Below are 24,072 nucleotides of genomic sequence, written 5' to 3' on the forward strand. Positions count from 1 at the left end.
AAACCTAACCTTGCCCTAAAGCAATTAGAGAAAGAAGAACAAAAACACCCCTAAGTTAGCAGAAGGAAAGAAATCATAAAAATAAGGTCAGAAATAAACAAAAAAGAAATGAAGGAAACAATAGCAAACATCAATAAAACTAAAAGCTGGCTCTTTGAGAAGATACAGAAAATTGATAAACCATTAGCCAGACTCATCAAGAATAAAACGGAGAAGACTCAAATCAACAGAATTAGAAATGAAAAAGGAGAAGTAACAACTGACACTGCAGATATACAAAAGATCATGAGAGATTACTACAAGCAAACTCTATGCCAATAAAATGGACAACCTGGAAGAAATGGACAAATTCTTAGAAATGCACAACCTGCCAAGACTGAATCAGGAAGAAATAGAAAATACTAACGGACCAATCACAAGCACTGAAATTGAAACTGTGATAAAAAAATCTTGCAACAAACAAAAGCCCAGGACCAGATGGCTTCACAGGCGAATTCTATCAAACATTTAGAGAAGAGCTAACACCTATCCTTCTCAAACTCTTCCAAAATATAGCAGAGGGAGGAGCACTCCCAAACTAATTCTACAAGGCCACCATCACCTTGATACCAAAACCAGACAAGGATGTCACAAAGAAAGAAAACTACAGGCCAATATCACTGATGAACATAGATGCAAAAATCCTCAACAAAATACTAGCAAACAGAATCCAACAGCACGTTAAAAGGATCATACAACATAATCAAGTGGGGTTTATTCCAGGAATGCAAGGATTCTTCAATATACACAAATCAATCAACGTGATACACCACATTAACAAATTGAAGGAGAAAAACCATATCATCATCGCAATAGATGCAGAAAAAGCTTTCGACAAAATTCAACACCCATTTATGATAAAAACCGTGCAGAAAGTAGGCGTAGAGGGAGCTCTCCTCAACATAGTAAAGGTCATATATGACAAACCCACAGGCAACATCATCCTCAATGGTGAAAAACTGAAACCGTTTCCACTAAGATCAGGAACAAGACAAGGTTGCCCACTGTCACCACTCTTATTCAACATAGTTTTGGAAGTTTTAGCCACAACAATCAGAGAAGAAAAGGAAATAAAAGGAATCCAAATCAGAAAAGAAGTAAAGCTGTCACTGTTTGCAGATGACATGATACTATACATAGAGAATCCTAAAGATGCTACCAGAAAACTACTAGAGCTAATCAATGAATTTGGTAGCAGGATACAACATTAATGCACAGAAATCTTTGGCATTCCTACATACTAATGATGAAGAATCTGAAAGTGAAATCAAAAAAACACTCCCATTTACCACTGCAACAAAAAGAATAAAATATCTAGGAATAAACCTACCTAAGGAGACAAAAGACCTGTATGCAGAAAATTATAAGACACTGATGAAAGAAATTAAAGATGATACTAATAGATGGAGAGATATATCATGTTCCTGGATTGGAAGAATCAACATTGTGAAAATGACTCTACTACCCAAAGCAATCTACAGATTCAATGCAATCCCTATCAAACTACCACTGGCATTTTTCACAGAACTAAAACAAAAAATTTCACAATTTGTATGGAAACACAAAAGACCCCGAATAGCCAAAGCAATCTTGAGAATGAAAAATGGAGCTGGAGGAAACTGGCTCCCTGACTTCAGACTATACTACAAAGCTACAGTAATCAAGACAGTATGGTACTGGCACAGAAACAGAAAGATAGATCAATGGAACAGGATAGAAAGCCCAGAGATAAACCCATGCACATATGGTCACCTTTTCTTTGATAAAGGAGGCAGGAATGTACAGTGGAGAAAGGACAGTCTCTTCAATAAGTGGTGCTGGGAAAACTGGATAGGGACATGTAAAAGTATGAGATTAGATCACTCCCTAACACCATACACAAAAATAAGCTCAAAATGGATTAAAGACCTAAATGTAAGGCCAGACACTATCAAACTCTTAGAGGAAAACATAGGCAGAACACTCTATGACATAAATCACAGCAAGATCCTTTTTGACCCACCTCCTAGAGAAATGGAAATAAAGATAAAAATAAACACATGGGACCTAATGAAACTTCAAAGCTTTTGCACAGCAAAGGAGACCATAAACAAGACCAAAAGACAACCCTCAGAATGGGAGAAAATATTTGCAAATTTAGCAACTGACAAAGGATTAATCTCCAAAATTTATAAGCAGCTCATGCAGCTCAATAACAATAAAACAAACAATCCAATCCAAAAATGGGCAGAAGACCTAAATAGACATTTCTCCACAGAAGATATACACATTGTCAACAAACACATGAAAGAATGCAAAACATCTTTAATCATTAGAGAAATGCAAATCAAAACTACAATGAGATATCATCTCACACCAGCCAGAATGGCCACCATCAAAAAATCTAGAAACAATAAATGCTGGAGAGGGTGTGGAAAAAAGGGAACCCTCTTGCACTGCTGGTGGGAATGTTAATTGGTACAGCCACTATGGAGAACAGTATCGAGGTTCCTTAAAAAACTAAAAATAGAACTACCATATGACCCAGCAATCCCACTACTGGGCATATACCCTGAGAAAACCATAATTCAAAAAGAGTCATGTACCAAAACGTTCATAGCAGCCCTATTTACAATAGCCCGGAGATGGAAACAACCTAAGTGTCCATCATCAGATGAATGGATAAAGAAGATGTGGCACATATATACAATGGAATATTACTCAGCCATAAAAAGAAATGAAATTGAGCTGTTTGTAATGAGGTGGATAGACCTAGAGTCTGTCATACAGAGTGAAGTAAGTCAGAAAGAAAAAGACAAATACTGTATGCTAACACATATATATGGAATTTAAGAAGAAAAAAATGTCATGAAGAACCTAGGGAAGACAGGAATAAAGACACAGACCCACTAGAGAATGGACTTGAGGATATGGGGAGGGGGAAGGGTAAGCTGTGACAAAGCAAAAGAGAGGCATGGACATATATACACTACCAAACGTAAGGTAGATAGCTAGTGGGAAGCAGCCGCATAGCACAGGGAGATCAGCTCGGTGCTTTGTGACCGCCTGGATGGGTGGGATAGGGAGGGTGGGAGGGAGACGCAAGAGGGAGGGGATATGGGAACATATGTATATGTATAACTGATTCATTTTGTTATAAAGCAGATACTAACACACCATTGTGAAGCAATTATACTGCAATTAAGATGTAAAAAAAAACAGACAAAAAAAAAAGCAGAATCTGGCGCCAGAATTTGGGTTGGATTTCTAATTCTGGCTGAATGACCCTGTACAATTCATTTTACTTCCTTAAGACTGCTTTCTTTTCAATAGAATAGTCATAAAAATGACTCATAACTCAACAGAGTGCAGTCTCCCAAATGTGCCTGATGGTAAGAGTCATCTGGACTATGAAGAAAGCCCAGATTCTCCTAAGCCAGTGGTTCTCAAAGGACTAGCATCAATACCTTAGAACCTGTTAGAAATGTAAATTATTGAGGCATATTGTAGACTTCTTGAATCAAAAACTTGGGGGAGCGGGTGACAATCTTTATTTCAGTAAGCCCTCGGGTGATTATGATACACACCAAAATTTGAGAACCACTGTACTAATGTATAACGCATCATTTGGAAAAAACACAATTTAAGTGATTCCACACATTTAGGTTTTTAAACTACTTCCAATTTTTCACTATCAAAACATTACTATAGGGCTTCCCTGGTGGCGCAGTGGTTGAGAGTCCGCCTGCCGATGCAGGGGACACGGGTTCATGCCCCGGTCTGGGAGGATCCCACATGCCGCGGAGCGGCTGGGCCCGTGAGCCATGGCCGCTGAGCCTGCGCGTCCGGAGTCTGTGCTCCGCAATGGGAGAGGCCACAGTAGTGAGAGGCCCGCGTATGGCAAACAAACAAACAAACAAAAAAACCACATTACTATAATGAATATATTTATTCAGATATTTTTATATACTGTTTCTTAGGACAGATTCCTAGAATCTATGTGATGTCACCATCTAATTAATTGGTTAAAGGATATGAACATTTCTAGGGCTCTTACTGCCAAACTGCCCTCCAGAAAGATTTTTACAAATCACACTATTATAGGAGAACAAAATACTCCAAACTAAAAATATTTAGTTAGGTACTTGATATTGTACTAGTGCTACTGGCTCCCAAAGTAACTATACTTGAGATACACAGAACCTTTTGCACCTAATTTTAATTCTGCTTTATCATGCTCTTTAGTAATAATAATGATAAAGGTGATAAAAATAATAGGTAGATTTATGAACTCACACATGTGCTAGGCATTACCCTATGTGCTTAATGGGGATTCAAAATTTTAATTACCATAAGAACTCCATAAAATAAGAATTATTATAATCTCCATTTATAAATGAAGAAGGTGAAGCACAAAGAAGTTTCCCAAGATCACAGAGCTACAAAGTAGAATGGGGACCAAACTCAAGAAGTTTGACCAAACTTTTCTTCCAAAAGCTTGTGTGTTTCACAAAAGTAGGAGCCAACATTCTCCACTGTATATGATAAATACTAAGCACAGTGCCTCATATATAATAGACACTGAATAAATATATGTGGAATGGATAAAGATATTTGAATCTTCTGTTAAATTCTCTAGACTTATTACTTTAATAAAGCATAATATAATAAAGAATTCTCCCTCTTTCTCTCAATTATACTATAAATTGTATTTTATTGAGTTTTAAATTTATTCAGTTTGCATTCACCTAGTCTTCACACACAACACAAAGGGCTTTCAATCTAGTGATGGATACCAAAACAATTGTATGTGTTTTACTAGAACTTAATAATAAATTTAATAAACATGTATGTAGAAGTAATAAGCAGAATTAACATTTGACATTATTTTATGGATTTATTAACATTTTCTATTACTTATACTTTATAAAATTGCCTAAACTCTCACTCAGTTAAAATTCCATACTTATATACAAAATACATTGCAGATATTGTGGCAAAATTTGTTTTTAACAAATCACCTTTTTTTTTTTTGCGGTATGCGGGCCTCTCACTGTTGTGGCCTCTCCCGCTGCAGAGCACAGGCTCCGGAGGCACAGGCCCAGTGGCCATGGCTCACAGGCCCAGCCGCTCCTTGGACTCCCAACCACTGCGCCACCAGGGAACCCCACCTTTTTCATTTTTGACTGGTCAAACTTGTACCTCACCAAAGCTTCTGTGAAGTAATGATCCAAAATGTAGCAAAAAGGTAGGACCCCGTCTTCAGAAAAATAATATGTACCAAGTAAGATGGAGATGGAGAAAGGCAAAGACAGGAGAAGATAGGAGGAGAAAGAGGTGAGAAGCAAGAGAACAAGTGTGGTTTAAAAAAAAAAAGAACAAAATTTAGCAATAGAATTTATAGCAACAACAACAAAAAGAAATTATAGCAACAAAAGTACTAAAGGGAGATGCATTTTAGACATAAGATTTCTAGTTTCAAAAAAGAAAACAAAACAAAAAACAAATCCTATCTAGTTTTACACTCTTTTTTCTTTTTATAAAATAAAAAAATTTGGATTTATTGAGGTATGACTGACAAGTAATCAGTGTCTATATTGAAGGTGTATTTTTACATATGGTCTGTCACAATATTTTTTAATAGTAATGAGAAATGCATATTCTGCCGCAGCTTTCAAAAGACATATTTAATACCTTGTTAGAAAGCATTTATAAGTTTACATTAATATTCATGTATTTATATGTCAACATTAATAAATCCTTTCTGAAATACTAGTCTAGAACAGAGTAAAGAACATGCTTTTCTCATTATTTTTGCCTCTATTATTTTTCAAATTCCTTCCCTTTACACATTAAAAAGAGTTCAGTGCTACATAATGCTCCTTATCAAGGTAGATACAACCTATCTGATTAACTTAAAATATCACTTTCAAAAGCAAAGAATTCCAAAACCAAATTTCCAAGGAATAAAAAAATATGACTTTTCATAGATAACTACAAAATCAAAATTGTAATAAAGAATTTCTAATCCTCATTTATAAAATGAAGAAACTGAGGCACACAGGAAGGTAGAAGAATGGAATTAAAATCCATAAAAGATATGAGATACCTAGGATGCAAAATTGTAAATTACAATAAAATTCCCTTACATATAACCAAAAAAAAACTGTGGTGCTGAAAGCAGGATATATACAATATAGCTTCCCAAATATTTCAATTACCATGAAGGAGGAAAAAAGGAGAAAAAGTATAATTCTAAAAGAAGCATAACTTTAGAAAAATATAATTCTATAATCTTTGAAAATTGAAGAAAACACTATCAAGAGAAAACACAGGAAAATGAAAAATGGAAATTTAGGTAAGTGGATAATTGATTCTTTTCTTAAAAATTTTCTTTGGCATTAAAATATTTTATAACACTTAAAAAATCATGCCAAAAGAATTATGATTCCGTTAAAATATATACAAGGCAACTACATTTATAACATACAGGGAGGGCACATATTACAAGCTTTGTTACCTGTTAACTATTTTGCAAACTGTAGAAAATCATTATGGTAACAATTTCAATATTCTGTTATTATCATTCATAAATAATGATTGACTATAAATTTTTTAGAAACTCTCTGTTTATTTAGGATATAATTCAATACATATATCACTCACTTGATTGGCCAGTTGTAGTTGTTCTTGAAGATTCCTGACTGTTTCATCATCTGTACATATCTCATTTCCCATCTCTGTGCCAAAGGGAATGCCCTCCAATTGCTTTTCAACAGCATCTTTTAATTCACTGTGCAACCTTTGGAACAAACAGTTAACAATAATCTAATTTTGGTAATAGTAATTACTGTTTCAGGTCAACTAAATAAACATTTGGGTCAAAAAATCACTATTTACACAAAAATCATTTTTAAGTCAACCTCTAAATTTAGAAGTGTTTTAAAACCATTAAATAATGTACTATAAGAAAAAATACATCACGATTGTGAATGAATTAAATTTGTCATAATTAATTCAAACATACATAATTCAGTTTGTCCTAGGAAGATTTTAATTTTTTAAAGAGGTAAAATACTGAAATTATACCTTATTAATTGACAAGTCATTCAGAAAAAAATTTTAAATACGATAATTTCATCTAGTTACTTAAATGGAAAGGGAATTTTAAATCTTGTAGAATTATTGTTAATTTCTTCATTGTGTTTCACAAAACTCATCTGATTTCTCACTAGTTCCAGTTTATAAAGCATAGAATAAAATTCTTGATGGTTATGAAATCAAGACTAGAGGATTTACTTGCCAGCACTTTCTTACATAAATTTGACCATAACTCTGAAAGCCTTAAATTCAACTTTAACCTTACATTAAAGTAAATTACAAGTATTTCATGCTTTGAAATTACACCAAAAAAAAAAAAAAAGCATAGAAAGTTTCAACTTAAAAGACTGATTAGGTGTTTATGTCAAAATGATGTACTCCTAGAAGGAAAAATGTTTTTTAATATCAGAAAAACTTAGAAACACTGAATTTATATAATTGTAACCAGAAAACATTATTTATAATAAACACATCTCAAAGTAAAACTTTCCCAAAGGAATTGCATCCATCTCTCTAAAATAATTTAAACAGAATTATCTACTAACACTACAATCTCCACTGAAACTAGAAAAACGCAATCTTAAAACATATTTATTGCTTCCGGGTAAGATGGCGGAAGAGTAAAACGCGGAGATAACCTTCCTCCGATGGATACACCAGAAAGACAGCTACACGTGGAACAACTCCTACAGAACACCTACTGAACGCTGGTAGAAGAGCCCAGACTTCCCAAAAGGCAAGAAACTCCCCACATACCTGGGTAGGGCAAAGCGGAGAGATCCCCGCACAGAGGATCGGTGCCAAGCGGCACTCACCAGCCCGAGGCTTGTCTGCTCGCCCGCCGGGGCGGGCGGCGCTGGAAGCTGAGGCTCGGGCTTCAGTCAGAGTGCAGGGAGAGGACTGGGGCTGGCGGTGAGAACTCAGCCTGAAGGGGGCTAATGTGCCACAGCTAGCCGGGAGGGAGGCCGGGAAAACTCTGGAGCTGCGAAGAGGCAAGAGACTTTTTCTTCCCTCTTGGTTTCCTGGTGCGCGAGGAGACGGGATTAAGAGCGCTGCTTAAAGGGGCTCCACAGACGGGCGCGAGTCACGACTGAAAGCGCGGAGCCCAGTGACGGGCGTGGGACGCTGGGGCTGCTGCTGGCGCCGCCAAGAAGCCTGTGTGCGAGCGCAGGTCACTGTCCACACCGCCCTTCCGGGAGCCTGTGCAGCCCACCACTGCCGGGGTCCCGGGAGCCAGGGGCGGCTTCCCTGGGAGAACGCACGGCACGCCTCGGGCTGGTGCAATGTCACGCCGACCTCTGCTGCTGCAGGCTCGCCCCGCACTCCGTGCCCCTCCCTCCCGCCCGGACTGAGTGAGCCAGAGTCCCCGAAGAGGCTGCTCCTTTAACCCTGTCCTTTCTGAGCGAAGAACAGACGCCCTCTGGCGACCTACAAGCAGAGGCGGGGCCAAATCCAAAGCTGAGGGAGTTGTGAGAACAAAGAAGAGAAAGGGAAACCTCTCCCAGCAGCCTCAGAAGCAGCGGATTAAAGCTCCACAATCAACTTGATGTACCCTGCATCTGTGGAATACATGAATAGACAACAGATCATCCCAAATTGAGGAGCCAGGAGTCAGTGCTGTGCCTCTGAGGTGGGAGAGCCAACTTCAGGACACTGGTCCACAAGAGACCTCCCAGCTCCACATAATATCAAACGGCAAAAATCTTCCAGAGATCTCCATCTCAACACCAGCACCCAGCTTCACTCAACGACCAGCAAGCTACAGTGCTGGACAACGTATGCCAAACAACTAGCAAGACAGGAACACAACGCCACCCATTAGCAGAGAGGTGGCCTAAAATCATAAAAAGTCTGCAGACACCCCAAAACACACCACCAGACGTGGACCTGCCCACTAGAAAGACAAGATCCAGCCTCATCCACCAGAACACAGGCACTAGTCCCCTCCACCAGGAAGCCTACACAACCTACTAAACCAACCTTAGCCACTGGGGACAGACACCAAAAACAACGGGAACTACGAACCAGCAGCCTGCAAAAAGGAGACCCCAAACACAGTAAGATAAGCAAAATGAGAAGACAGAAAAACACACAGCAGGAGAAGGAGCAAGATAAAAACCCACCAGACCTAACAAATGAAGAGGTAATAGGCAGTCTACCTGAAAAAGAATTCAGAATAATGATGGTAAAGATGATCCAAGATTCTATTTCCCAGATCCAAAATCTTGGAAATAGAATAGACAAAATGCAAGAAACAGTTAACAAGGACCTAGAAGAACTAAAGATGAATCAAGCATCGATTAAAAACACAATAAATGAAATAAAAAATACTCTAGATGGGATCAATAGCAGAATAACTGAGGCAGAAGAACGGATAAGTGAGGTGGAAGATAAAATAGTGGAAATAACTGATGCAGAGCAAAATAAAGAAAAAAGAATGAAAAGAACAGAGGACAGTCTCAGAGACCTCTGGGACAACATTAAACGCACCAACATTCGAATTATAGGGGTTCCAGAAGAAGAAGAGAAAAAGAAAGGGACTGAGAAAATATTTGAAGAGATTATAGTTGAAAACTTCCCTAATATGGGAAAGGAAATAGTTAATCAAGTCCAGGAGGCACAGAGAGTCCCATACAGAATAAATCCAAGGAGAAATACGCCAAGACACATATTAATCAAACTGTCAAAAATTAAACACAAAGAAATCATATTAAAAGCAGCAAGGCAAAAACAACAAATAACACACAAGGGAATCCCCATCAGGATAACAGCTGATCTCTCAGCAGAAACTCTACAAGACAGAAGGGAGAGGCAGGACATAATTAAAGTGATGAAGGAGAAAAACCTGCAACCAAGATTACTCTACCCAGCAAGGATCTCATTCAGATTTGATGGAGAAATTAAAACCGTTATAGACAAGCAAAAGCTGAGAGAGTTCAGCACCACGAAACCAGCTTTACAACAAATGCTAAAGGAATTTCTCTAGGCAAGAAACACAACAGAAGGAAAAGACCTACAATAACGAACCCAAAACAATTAAGAAAATGGGAATAGGAACATACATATCGATAATTACCTTAAATGTAAATGGACAAAATGCTCCCACCAAAAGACATAGATTGGCTGAATGGATACAAAAACAAGACCCATATATATGCTGTCTACAAGAGACCCACTTCAGACCTAGAGACACATACAGACTGAAAGTAAGGGGATGGAAAAAGATATTCCATGCAAATGGAAACCAAAAGAAAGCTGGAGTAGCAAGTCTCATATCAGACAAAATAGACTTTAAAATAAAGACTACTAGAAGAGACAAAGAAGGACACTACATAATGATCAAGGGATCGATCCAAGAAGAAGATATAACAATTGTAAACATTTATGCACCCAACATAGGAGCACCTCAATACATAAGGCAAATACTAACAGCCATAAAAGGAGAAATCGACAGTAACACAATCATAGTAGGGGATTTTAACACCCCACTTTCATCCAAATGAAAATAAATAAGGAAACACAAGCTTTAAATGATACATTAAAGAAGATGGACTTAATTGATATTTATAGGACATTCCATCCAAAAACAACAGAATACACATTTTTCTCAAGTGCTCATGGAACATTCTCCAGGATAGACCATATCTTGGGTCACAAAACAAGGCTTGGTAAATTTAAGAAAATTGAAATTGTATCAAGTATCTTTTCCGACCACAATGCTATGAGACTAGATATCAATTACAGGAAAAGATCTGTAAAAAATACAAACATATGGAAGCTAAACAATACACTACTTAATAACGAAGTGATCACTGAAGAAATCAAAGAGGAAATTAAAAAATACCTAGAAACAAATGACAATGGAGACACGATGACCCAAAACCTATGGGATGCAGCAAAAGCAGTTCTAAGAGGGAAGTTTATAGCAATACAATCCCACCTTAAGAAACAGGAAACATCTCGAATAAACAACCTAACCTTGCACCTAAAGCAATTAGAGAAAGAACAAAAACACCCCTAAGTTAGCAGAAGGAAAGAAATCATAAAAATCAGATCAGAAATAAATGAAAAAGAAATGAAGGAAACGATAACAAAGATCAATAAAACTAAAAGCTGGTTCTTTGAGAAGATAAACAAAATTGATAAACCATTAGCCAGACTCATCAAGAAAAAAAGGGAGAAGACTCAAATCAATAGAATTAGAAATGAAAAAGGAGAAGTAACAATTGACACTGCAGAAATACAAAAGACCATGAGAGATTACTATAAGCAACTCTATGCCAATAAAATAGACAACCTGGAAGAAATGGACAAATTCTTAGAAATGCACAACCTGCCAAGACTGAATCAGGAAGAAATAGAAAATATGAACAGACCAATCACAAGCACTGAAATTGAAACTGTGATAAAAAATCTTCCAACAAACAAAAGCCCAGGACCAGATGGCTTCACAGGCGAATTCTATCAAGCATTTAGAGAAGAGCTAACACCTATCCTTCTCAAACTCTTCCAAAATATAGCAGAGGGAGGAACACTCCCAAACTCATTCTACGAGGCCACCATCACCTTGATACCAAAACCAGACAAGGATGTCACAAAGAAAGAAAACTACAGGCCAATATCACTGATGAACATAGATGCAAAAATCCTCAACAAAATACTAGCAAACAGAATCCAACACCACATTAAAAGGATCATACACCATGATCAAGTGAGGTTTATTCCAGGAATGCAAGGATTCTTCAATATACGCAAATCAATCAACGTGATACACCATATTAACAAATTGAAGGAGAAAAACCATATGATCATCTCAATAGATGCAGAGAAAGCTTTCGACAAAATTCAACACCCATTTATGATAAAAACCCTGCAGAAAGTAGGCATAGAGGGAACTTTCCTCAACATAATAAAGGCCATATATGACAAACCCACAGCCAGCATCGTCCTCAATGGTGAAAAACTGAAACCATTTCCACTAAGATCAGGGACAAGACAAGGCTTCCCACTCTCACCACTCTTATTCAACATAGTTTTGGAAGTTTTAGCCACAGCAATCAGAGAAGAAAAGGAAATAAAAGGAATCCAAATTGGAAAAGAAGAAGTAAAGCTGTCACTGTTTGCAGATGACATGATACTATACATAGAGAATCCTAAAGATGCTACCAGAAAACTACTAGAGCTAATCAATGAATTTGGTAAAGTAGCAGGATACAAAATTAATGCACAGAAATCTCTGGCATTCCTATATACTAATGATGAAAAATCTGAAAGTGAAATCAAGGAAACACTCCCATTTACCATTGCAACAAAAAGAATAAACTATCTAGGAATAAACCTACCTAAGGAGACAAAAGACCTGTATGCAGAAAATTATAAGACACTGATGAAAGAAATTAAAGATGATACAAATAGATGGAGAGATGTACCATGTTCTTGGATTGGAAGAATCAACATTGTGAAAATGACTCTACTACCCAAAGCAATCTACAGATTCAATGCAATCCCTATCAAACTACCACTGGCATTTTTCACAGAACTAGAACAAAAAATTTCAAAATTTGTATGGAAACACAAAAGACCCCGAATAGCCAAAGCAATCTTGAGAACGAAAAATGGAGCTGGAGGAATCAGGCTCCCTGACTTCAGACTATACTACAAAGCTACAGTAATCAAGACAGTATGGTACTGGCACAAAAACAGAAAGATAGATCAATGGAACAGGATAGAAAGCCCAGAGATAAACCCACGCACATATGGTCACCTTATCTTTGATTAAGGAGGCAGGAATGTACAGTGGAGAAAGGACAGTCTCTTCAATAAGTGGTGCTGGGAAAACTGGACAGGGACATGTAAAAGTATGAGATTAGATCACTCCCTAACACCATACACAAAAATAAGCTCAAAATGGATTAAAGACCTAAATGTAAGGCCAGACACTATCAAACTCTTAGAGGAACACATAGGCAGAACACTCTATGACATAAATCACAGCAAGATCCTTTTTGACCCATCTCCTAGAGAAATGGAAATAAAGATAAAAATAAACACATGGGACCTAATGAAACTTAGCAAAGGAAACCATAAACAAGACCAAAAGACAACCCTCAGAATGGGAGAAAATATTTGCAAATGAAGCAAGTGACAAAGGATTAATCTCCAAAATTTATAAGCAGCTCATGCAGCTTAATAGCAAAAAAACAAACAACCCAATCCAAAAATGGGCAGAAGACCTAAATAGACATTTCTCCACAGAAGATATACAGACTGCCAACAAACACATGAAAGGATGCTCAACATCTTTACTCATTAGAGAAATGCAAATCAAAACTACAATGAGATATCATCTCACACCAGTCAGAATGGCCATCATCAAAAAATCTAGAAACAATAAATGCTGGAGAGCGTGTGGAAAAAAGGGAACCCTCTTGCACTGCTGGTGGGAATGTTAATTGGTACAGCCACTATGGAGAACGGTATGGAGGTTCCTTAAAAAACTAAAAATAGAACTACCATATGACCCAGCAATCCCACTACTGGGCATATACCCTGAGAAAACCATAATTCAAAAAGAGACATGTACCAAAATGTTCATAGCAGCCCTATTTACAATAGCCCGGAGATGGAAACAACCTAAGTGTCCATCATCGGATGAATGGGTAAAGAAGATGTGGCATATATATATGATGGAATATTACTCAGCCATAAAAAGAAATGAAATTGAGCTATTTGTAATGAGTTGGATGGACCTAGAGTCTGTCATACAGAGTGAAGTAAGTCAGAAAGAGAAAGACAAATACTGTATGCTGACACATATACATGGAATTTAAGAAAAAAAAATGTCATGAAGAACATAGGGGTAAGACAGGAATAAAGACACAGACCTACTAGAGAATGGACTTGAGGATATGGGGAGGGGGAAGGGTAAGCTGTGACAAAGTGAAAGAGCGGCATGGACACATATACACTACCAAACGTAAGGTAGATAGCTAGTGGGAAGCAGCCGCAAAGCACAGGGAGATCAGCTTGGTGCTTTGTGACCGCCTGGAGGGGTGGGATAGGGAGCGTGGGAGGGAGACGTAAAAGGGAGGGGATATGGGAACATATGTATATGTATAACTGATTAAATTTGTTATAAAGCAAAAAATTAAAAAATAAAAAATAAATAAAAAAAAGATCTTCTGGAAAAAAAATCATATTTATTGAAAACAAAGTTCATCAAGTAAGTCACAAGATAATAACCTCAGGTACCAGTGGGGCAAGGGAAGGGGGGAAAGGCAGTAGAAGGGTACTGGATTAAGAAGTACAAATTATTAGATATAAAATAAGCTAAGAAGATATGTTATAAAACACAGGGAATATAGCCAATATTTTATCGTAACTATAAATGGAGTATAACCTTTAAAGATTGTGAATCACTATATTGTACATCTGTTACTTATATAATACTGCACAGCAACTATACTTCAATTAAAAAAAAGCAAAAACTAAACAAAAAAAAGAACCCTTAATAGTTACAGGCATATTGCCTTAACCAAACTGCCTGAATTTGAAACCAGTATCTCATTTAGTTAGCTATGTGACTTTGGACAAGTTCCTTAACCTCCTTTGGCCTCAGTTTCCCAATCTGTAAATTGTAAATGTCACCTATTGCTTATTCTCTTCTGGAATTTTTTTTTAAACTATTCTGTACAGTGTTTCTCTCTTTCTCAGTCTCAGTGGAATTTTCATCTCTCCAAACTTTAACTTTTGGAATTTAGTCCTTGGACGGCTTTCATCATGTCTTACAGTTTCTGGAACACAGGTCTTGTGCCTCTTTAGGTAGGTTTATTCCTAGCTATCTTATTCTCTTTGATGTGAAGGTAAATTGGGGTTGTTTCCTTAATTTATCTTTCTCATACTTCATTGTTAGTGTATAGAAATGCAACAGATTTCTGTATGTTAACTTTGTATCCTGAAACTTTACTGAATTTACTAATGAGCTCTAGTAGTTTTCTGGTGGCATCTTTAGGATTTTCTATGTATAGTAGACATTTTACCTCTTCCCTTCTTATTTGGATACCTTTTATTTCTTTTTCTTGTCTTATGGCTGTGGCTAGGTCTTCCAATACTATGTTGAATAAAAGTGGTGAGAGTGGGCATCCTTGTCTTGTACCTAGATTGTACGTCTCTGGTATTTATCCATTTCTTCTTGGTTCTCCATTTTATTGGTGTATAATTTTTCACACTAATCTCTTATGATCTTTCATATTTCTGTATTGTCAGTACAGAAATATGAATCTGTAAATTCTCTTTCATCTCTGATTTTACTTGGGTCCTTTCTTTTTCTTAATGACTCTGGCTAAAGGTTTATCAATTTTGTTTATCTTTTCAAGGAACCAGAGTTTAGTTTCACTGATTCTCTCTATTTTTTTAAAAGTCTCTATTACATTTATTTCTGCTCTGATCCTCTTCTTCTACTAACTTTGGGTTTTATTAGTTCTTTTTCTAGTTCCTCTAGGTGTAAGGTGAGATTGCTTATTTGAGATTTTTCTTACTTCCTTAGGTAGGCCTATATTGCTAGAAACATTCCTCTGAGAACAGCTTTTACTGCTTCCCAAAGCTTTTCCACCATTATATTTCTATTTTAATTTGACTCCAGGTATTTTTTGACTTCCTGTTTGATTTCTTCAGTGACCAATTGGTTGTTTAGTAGCATATTGCTTAGCCTCCACTGGTTTTTTTTTTTTTTTGGTAGTTTTTTCATTGTAGTTTATTTCTAGTCTCATAGCATTGTGACTGTAAAAGACGTTTAATATAATTTCAATATTCTTAAATTTACCGAGACTTATTTTGTGGCCTAGTATGTGCTCTATCCTGGAAAATGTTCTATATGTAGTTGAATGTTTATTCTGTTGCTTTTGGGATGGAATGTTTTATACATACATATATATACATAGATGTACATATAAATAAAGTCTATCTGATGTAAGGCTAGCGTTTCCTTATTGATTTTCTGTCTTGATGCATGATCTTCCATTGATGTAAGTTGGGTGCTAAAGTACCATATTATTATTGTGTAACTCAACACAATTTCTCCCTTTATGTCTACTTATATTTGATTTACATATTTAGGTGCTCCTAAGTTGGGACATAAATATTTACAATTATTATATATTGTTGGATTGATCCCATTATCATTATGTAATGTCCTTCTCTGTCTCTTGTAACAGTCTTTGTTTTAAACTCTGTTTTGGTCTGATATAAGAATTGCTACCCCAGCTTTCTTTTTGTTTCCATTTGTATGGAAAACTTCTTTCCATACTCTCACTTTCCATCTCTGTGTCTTTAGATCTAAAGTGAGTCTCTTCTAGGAAGCATATATATAGTTCTTCTTTCTGTATCCATTCAGTCACTCTAAGTCTTTTGTTTGGAGCATTTAGTCCAATACATTTAAAATAATTATTGATATGTATGTACTTACTGTCATTTTGTTCATTGTTTTCTGGTTGTTTTTGTGGTTCTCTCTTCTTCCTTTCTTTTTTTTGCTCTGTATCCTTGTGATCTAATGGGTGACTATCTTTAGTGTTATAGTTTATAGTTTGGTGTTTAGATTCCTTTTTTGCATATCTATTATAGATTTTTGGTTTGTGGTTACAATGAGGTTCATATATAACTATATTTATAAAGATATATATATATATAATAAATAATATATATTTTAAATTCATTCATATATGATTATTTTAAGTTCATGATCCCTTAAGATCAAACCATTCTGACAACCCTGCATTTTTAAAATCCCCTGACATGTTTAACGTTTTTGATACATTTTATATCTTTTTGTGGGGTGTATCCCTTAAATACTTGTTGTGGAAATAGATGCTTTTTCTTCTTTTGTCTTTTAACCTTCCTACTAGCTTTATAAGTGGATGATCTATTTTACTGTATGTTTGTCTTTACCAATCAGACTTTTCTTTGCACAGTTTTCCTATTTCTAGTTGTAGTCCTTTCCACTTAGAAAAGTCCCTTTAATATCTCTTGTAAAGCTGGTTTAGTGATGCTGAACTCTGTAGCTTTCGCTTGTCTGTAAAACTCTTTATCTCTCCTTCAAATTTGAATGATAGCCTTGCTGAGTAGAGTATTCTTGGTTGGTATGTTCATCAATTTGAATCAATTGTGCCAATCCCTTCTGCTCACAAAGTTGTTGCTGAAAAGTCAATTGAGGGCTTCCCTGGTGGTGCAATGGTTGAGAGTCCGCCTGCCGATGCAGGGGACGCGGGTTCGTGCCCCGGTCCGGGAAGACACCACATGTCGCGGAGCGGCTGGGCCCATGAGCCATGGCCACTGAGCCTGCATGACCAGAGCCTATGCTCCGCGATGGGAGAGGCCACAGCAGTGAGAGCCCCACGAACCGCAAAAAAAAAAAAAAAAAAAAAAAAAAAGTCAATTGATAGCCTTATGGGAGTTCCCCTGTATGCTACTAGTTGCTTTTCCCTTGCTTCTTTTAAGACTCTCCCTTTATCTTTAACTTTTTGCCATTTTAATTACAATGTGTCTTGGTGTGGACTTCTTTGGATTCATTTTGTTTGGGACTCTATGTGCTGCCTGGACCTGCATGGACCTTCCTTTCCCTGGTCAGGAAAGTTTTCAGCTATTATTTCTCCAAATAACTCCTCTGCCCTTTTCTCTCTATTTCCTCCTTCTGGGACTCCTATATTTTGAATGTTATTATGCTTGATGTTGTCCCAGAGGTCTCTTAAACTGTCCTCTTTTTAAAAAACTCTTTTTTCTTTTTTTGTTCAGTTCAGGTGATTTCTTCTACTTTGTCATCCAGTTCACTGATCTGTTCCTCTGTATCATATACTCTACTGTTAATTCCTTCTAGTGTATTTTTTATTTCAGTTATTATCTTCTTCAGCTCTGTTTACATCTTTATATTTTTGATTTTTTAACTGTTTGTTAGAAACTTCTAACTTCTCACTGTGTTCATTCATTCTTCTCCTGAGTTCACTGAGCACCTTTTTTTTCATAGAAAATTGTTTATTTCACTTATAGTTTCACATTTATCAGCACAGTTACACAGTTTTCTCTAAACATTTTCAAGTGTCTGTATTCCTCATTTTGTGATTATTTTACAAACTCAAATGCATGTATTTAGTTTATAATAAAGATAACATCAGATCAGTGGAGAAAGGAAAGATGATTAGAAAATAAAACTCTGACAGCTATTTATAAGAAAAAGCAAATATCTTGAATATAAGGTGAATATGTACTTACATATTCTTTTTTTTTACAAGACAGGCTTTATCAATTATGATTTATCTGTATTTAATGTAATCATATCAAATTTTAGCTTCTGCCAGAGTGAATTTTCTTTTTTTTTTAAACATCTTTATTGGAGTTTAATTGCTTTACAATGGTGTGTTAGTTTCTGCTGTATAACAAAGTGAATCAGCTATACATATACATATACATATATCCCCATATCTCTTCCCTCTTGCATCTCCCTCCCACCCTCCCTATCCCACCCCTCTAGGTGGACACAAAGCACTGAGCTGCACTGAGCATCTTTATTATCATTCTTTTGAACTCTTTATCATGTAGATTGCTTATCTCCCCTTGGCTTAGTTCTTCTGGGGTTTTGTCTTCATTTGGAACATATTCCTTCGCTCCTCATTCTGCCTAATTTTCCATGTTTATTTCTAAGTATTAAGTAGGTCAGTTATGTTTCCAGATGTTGGAGAAGTGGTATTAAGTAAGAGACATCCTATGGGGCCCAGCAGCACTTGACCCCATATGTGGGCTGTGTGGGCCCTTCTGTGTGATGAGGCTGACTACTCTCGGCACACTGGTAGACAAGGCTCATCCCTAGGCTGCTTGACTGCTATGCCCTGTCTTGCATGGTGGCTGCTGGCCTGCTGGTGGTCAGGCCAGATTTCAGCATGGTTGGATGCACAGGCTGGGACGTCTTTGGGTAGATGCTGGCCCACTAGTGGGCAGTACTGGGTTCTGGTATAGCTAGTTGCATGACCTGGCACGGGGGTGGGTCTCAGCCCAGTGGTATACAGATCTGGTTCCCTGGGTGCTGGCTGTGGGACCCAGGGGGTCCAGTGCTGATGTCAGCCTACTGGTGGGTGGGGTCACATCCTAATGAAGCTGGCTCTGGGACTCTGGAGATTCTGGGGCTGGTCCTGGCTAGCTGATGGGCAGGGCTGGGTCCTGGTGTGGCTGGCAGCAAGTCCAGGGGTGTTCCAAGGCTGGTTCTGACCTGATGGCGGGTAGAGTGGAGCCCCAGGGTACCTGGGTGTGGGTGTTGGGGAGGCCTGGGGTTGGTTCCAGTCCACTGGTGGGTGGAGCCAGGTCCCTGCAAGGCTGGCTGCTCACCTGGGAGGTCCTGGAATTGGAGCTTATCTGCTGTTGGGCAGGCAGGCCCCCAGTGCTAGTAGGTTAGAGAGAGGACTCCAAAATGGCACTTGCCAGCACCCGTGTCCTCATGGTAGAATGAACTCCCCAAAATGGCTGTTGCCAGTGTCATCAGGAAGAGTCCCAGTTGCTCCGCCTCTCCAGGAGACTCGATGAGATCAGCAAGTGGGTCTTAACAGGCTCCTTCAAATTACTGTCTCAGTTCTGGGACTCAGAGCATGTGAGATTTTGTGTGTGCACTTTAACAGTGGAGTTTCTGCTACCTACAGTCCTCTGGCTCTCCCATATGCAAGTCCTGCTGGCTCTCAAAGACACATGTTTTGAGGGCCTGTCTTTCTAGTGCAGGACCCTCAGCTTGGGAGCCTGATGTGGGGCTTGGACCCCTTGCTCCTTAGGGAGACCTTCTGTGATTGTGATTATCCTCCCATTTGTGGGTCACCTACCTGAAAGTGCAGGTCTTGACTACATTATGTCTCTGGCCCCTCCTATCCATCTTGTTTTGGTTCTTTCCTTATATCTTAAGCTGTGAAAAATCTTTTCTGCTAGTCTTCAAGTAATTCTCATTGATAGCTGCTCTGTAAATAGTTGTAATTTTGGTGTGCCCAGAGGAGGAGGCGAGTTCAGGGTCTTCGTACTCCATCACCTTGGACACACCTTGCAATGTCATTTTTATAGTCCTGCACTGTCATGCAAAGCAAGGACCACCTATATGCATCAGTAGTTTTTTTTTGTTTTAGTATCTGAAGTATTTGGGGTAGGGGTGTTTAATTTTTCAATTTGCAATCCTGCTGTCTCTTGTCTGATGCAACCTAATTCTCCAAATGTTTCATAATTTTGGGTTTAGTTTGCTGTTCTTTTCCTAACCTGTTCAGCAAATTCTTAGAGACCACTGATTTTCAGACTTCTTTTCTAATATATGCACTTAAGAGTATGGACTTCCCTCTAAGAATGGCCTTAACAGCAACCCACAGTTTTTATGCTGTATTTTCACTATCTATCAGTTGAAAATATTCTCCAGCTTTCATGGTTAATTCTTTGACCTGTGAGTAATATTTAAAAGCATATTGCTTAATTAGAAACAGCTGGGAATTTTCTGATTCCTTTTTTCTTTCTTTTTTAAAAAAGAACAGATTTCTAATACAACTTTCACTGTTATTAAGGAACAGAATCTGAGTACTTAAAAAATCTGAGAGTTGTTTTCTTTTTTTCCTTTAAATATTATTTATGTATGTATGTATGTATGTATGTATGTATTTATTTATTCAGGCATGCATGCATGCTGCACCAGGTCTTAGTTATAGCACACGGGATCTTCGTCGTGGCTGGTTGCAGCACGCAGACTTCTTAGTTGCAGCATGCATGTGGGATCTAGTTACCCAACCAGGGATTGAACCAGGGCCCCCTGCATTGGGAGCGCAGAGTCTTACCCACTGGACCACCAGGGAAGTCCCAAGAGTTACTTTCTGGATTTGTCAATTTTGGAAATGTTTTATGTGTACTTAAAAAGAATATGTATTTTGAAGGTATTAGGTATTTTTCTGTTAAGTAGGTTTGTTAATTGCATGGTTCAAATATTATTTTTTGAGTTTTTCTTTCAATTACTGAGGAGCAATATGTTTATATTTCCTGCTATCCAGTGGATTTGTCTGTTTTGCCATTCAATGCTGTCACTGAATTTTTCTAATCTAGAAGAACAGAAAACTTGAAATTTTCTATTCTGAGGCTTTGTTACTGGGTACTTGCAAATTTTTTAAAAATAAATAAGTTTATTTATTTATTTGTTTGTTTATTTATTTTTGGCTGCATTGGGTCTTCACTGCTGTGTGCAGGCTTTCTCTAGTTGCGGCAAGCAGGAGCTACTCTTTGTTGTGGTGCACAGGCTTCTCATTGCGGTGGCTTCTCCTGTTGCAGAGCATGGGCTCTAGGCATACAGGCTTCAGTAGTTGTGGCGCACAGGCTTAGTTGTTCCGCGGCATGTGGGATCTTCCCAGACCAGGGCTTGAACCCACGTCCCTTGCATTGGCAAGTGGATTCTTAACCACTGTGCCACCAGGCAAGTCTCTGGGTACTTGAAAATTTAAAACTGTTATATCTTTTATCATTATGAAATATCCCTATTTATAATATTCTTTTCTTGCATTAAAGTCTACTATGTCTGCTATTACCAGCTTTCTTTTGGTTAGCACAGCATGGTTTATCTATTTTCCATCCTCTTATTTGCAATCATTCAATATTCTTATATTTTAAAAATCTGTCTGATAAGAAATACACACTATAACTGGTTTCTTTTTTAATCTCCTCTGATAAATCACTATCTTTCAATTGCAGCATTTACTACATTGAAGTTTAATGTAATTACTAACGTATTTGAGTTTATATCTACTATCTTAGTATTTGCTTTCTATTTGCCCTGTCCATTATGAATTTTCTCTCCTTTCGTGCTTTCTTTTGGGTTTTTTTTTATTACTTCATTTTTCTACTCTATTATCTTGGTTGGCAGTTACATGGTTGGCAGTTACATTATCTTGGTTGGCAGTTGGCTTTACTTTTTAAAGATTAAAACAGGCATCACTGAGGTATCAAACTCTAAAATAAATTAGTATTATATTTCTTTTGGGTAATGCTAGAACCTGAGAATATTTTAACTCCAAATGCCCTTTCCCTAAATTTATGATATTGCTGCCTTATATTTAATTCTCTACAGATATTTTAGAGACATTATTATTGTTTTAGAATAGCTAATGTTCATTAGACTTTCTCCCATGGGCACCATTTCCTGTAATTCTAAGCTTTCATCTGGGATTATTTTCTTTTTGTAGAATATCTTTTTAGGATTTTCTTTAATTTTGCTAATGATAATGCTCTCAATTTCTTTTCATCTGACCTTTCTTCTGATCGACATTTCACTGGGTAAAGAATTCCACACTGATAGTTTTTCTTTCAGCACTTTAAAAATATTCCACTGTCTCCTGATTTCCAGTATCTCTGTTGAGAAATCAGTTAATATCTTATTGTGTCTAGATAATAAGATAAGCTCTTTCTGCTGTTCAGTTTTTTCTTTCTCTTTGGTTTTCTTTGATTTTATAATAATGTACCTAGGTACAGTACTTTTGTATTATCCTGCTTATGATGCATGGTGTGTTCTTAATCTGTGGACCAATGTCTCTCTGTCTTCTCTTTCTGGGACTCAAGCTATATGACTTTTAGCTGATTTCACTATTTCCCATATGTCTCTTAGTTTTTATTTATTTATTTTGTTCTGCATTTTCTATCCCCTTCTATCTCTGACCTTCATTCTGAATATTTTCTTCTGACTTGGGTTGCATTCCATTAATTCTCTCTTCAGTTATGTCTCATTTCCATTATTACTGCAATTTTCAGTTCTAGAATCTCTATTTGGTTCTTTAAGAGTTTTTAGTTCTCTTATAAAAATTCCCAAAATTGTGTCTTATTTCATTGAACATAGTACATAGTTATTTTAAAGACCAAACTGTGGATCTGTTTCAATTGTATACTATTTTTTTATGATTTTTTTAACCACGCTGTCTTCAATCTTACCATTACCAGTTCTTTTTACGCCAGATATTAGCCAGATATCACAAGTAAAAAAGTACAGAGATATTCTGAGGCCTAGCAATGATGTTATCTTCCTCTAAAAGTCTTCCTTTTCTTTTTTCAGATGGGAGGGGTATTATCAATCCCTGATCATGTCCTTTATAACATCATGTTGTATCAAATATCAGAGTCATGTTTTAGATCTTTTCAGGACTAGTCTATTTTGGGGGAGTCACCCTTACTTCAAAGCCTGGATGTTCCTGAGCCACCTACCCTCAAGTCTGATGGGCCCGGAATTTCAATTTTTATTTCTCTAGCTCCATGAATTTGTTTCGAGCTCTGCTCAGTTTTCAACCACTCTTCACCTCTTCTGACATCGGGAGATATATTTAAGGGAAAGTAAACCCAAATGCAGGCTCATATCCCTGGATTTCTTTCTTTTCCTGGTCTTTACCCTACAATTCTACACTGACTCCAATTCACTTCAAACAAATTTGATTTTTGTCAAATTTTTGTCAAGATTTTCTAGTTTTTGTCCAGATTCTCTAGTTTTCTCAGAAGGAGTCTGTTGCCATCACTGTAAACAAAACTATCTAACTTATTTTCAGTTAATTAAAAATGTTTTGAGCACCAGTTTGGCTGCATCTCACTAGTTTGATATGCTATTTATTTTATGCAGTTTTTAATTTTAGTTTTCCTCTTTAACTCAGTAGTTGAAAATGTAGTTAAAAGAAATTCGTTACACTCACTTCCTGTTATTTCTAATTTAATGTAGGTGTGAGTTACGTTTAATTTGTATGTATGTATGTGGTGGGGAGGGTCTGAAGCCCATATCTATGTAAATGTTTCATGGGTCTTGAAAAACACAGTATATTCCTGTTGGTTCATATATGAGTAGTATAAACAAAGATATACATACATATACTCAAACTTGCTCTTTACTCTTTATATCTTTTACATTCCTGTTAATTTTTACCTTTGTTTTCCTTGAAA

General features: G+C 37.1%; 1 protein-coding gene across 3 annotated transcripts in view; it reads right to left on the reverse strand.

The window, feature by feature from the left end:
- The window catches only part of SCLT1 (sodium channel and clathrin linker 1), a 284,010-nt gene that overhangs the window by 171,696 nt on the left and 88,242 nt on the right, over positions 1–24,072 (reverse strand). For all 3 annotated transcript variants that reach the window (XM_081228387.1, XM_081228386.1, XM_081228385.1), the window contains one exon: positions 6,685–6,820. In XM_081228387.1, coding sequence (XP_081084513.1) covers positions 6,685–6,820 — 136 coding nt within the window. The remainder of the gene's footprint in view (positions 1–6,684; positions 6,821–24,072) is intronic.

The sequence above is a fragment of the Mesoplodon bidens genome (genome assembly GCF_964165515.1).
Source record: "Mesoplodon bidens genome assembly, chromosome: 1".
NCBI classification, from domain to species: domain Eukaryota; kingdom Metazoa; phylum Chordata; class Mammalia; order Artiodactyla; family Ziphiidae; genus Mesoplodon; species Mesoplodon bidens.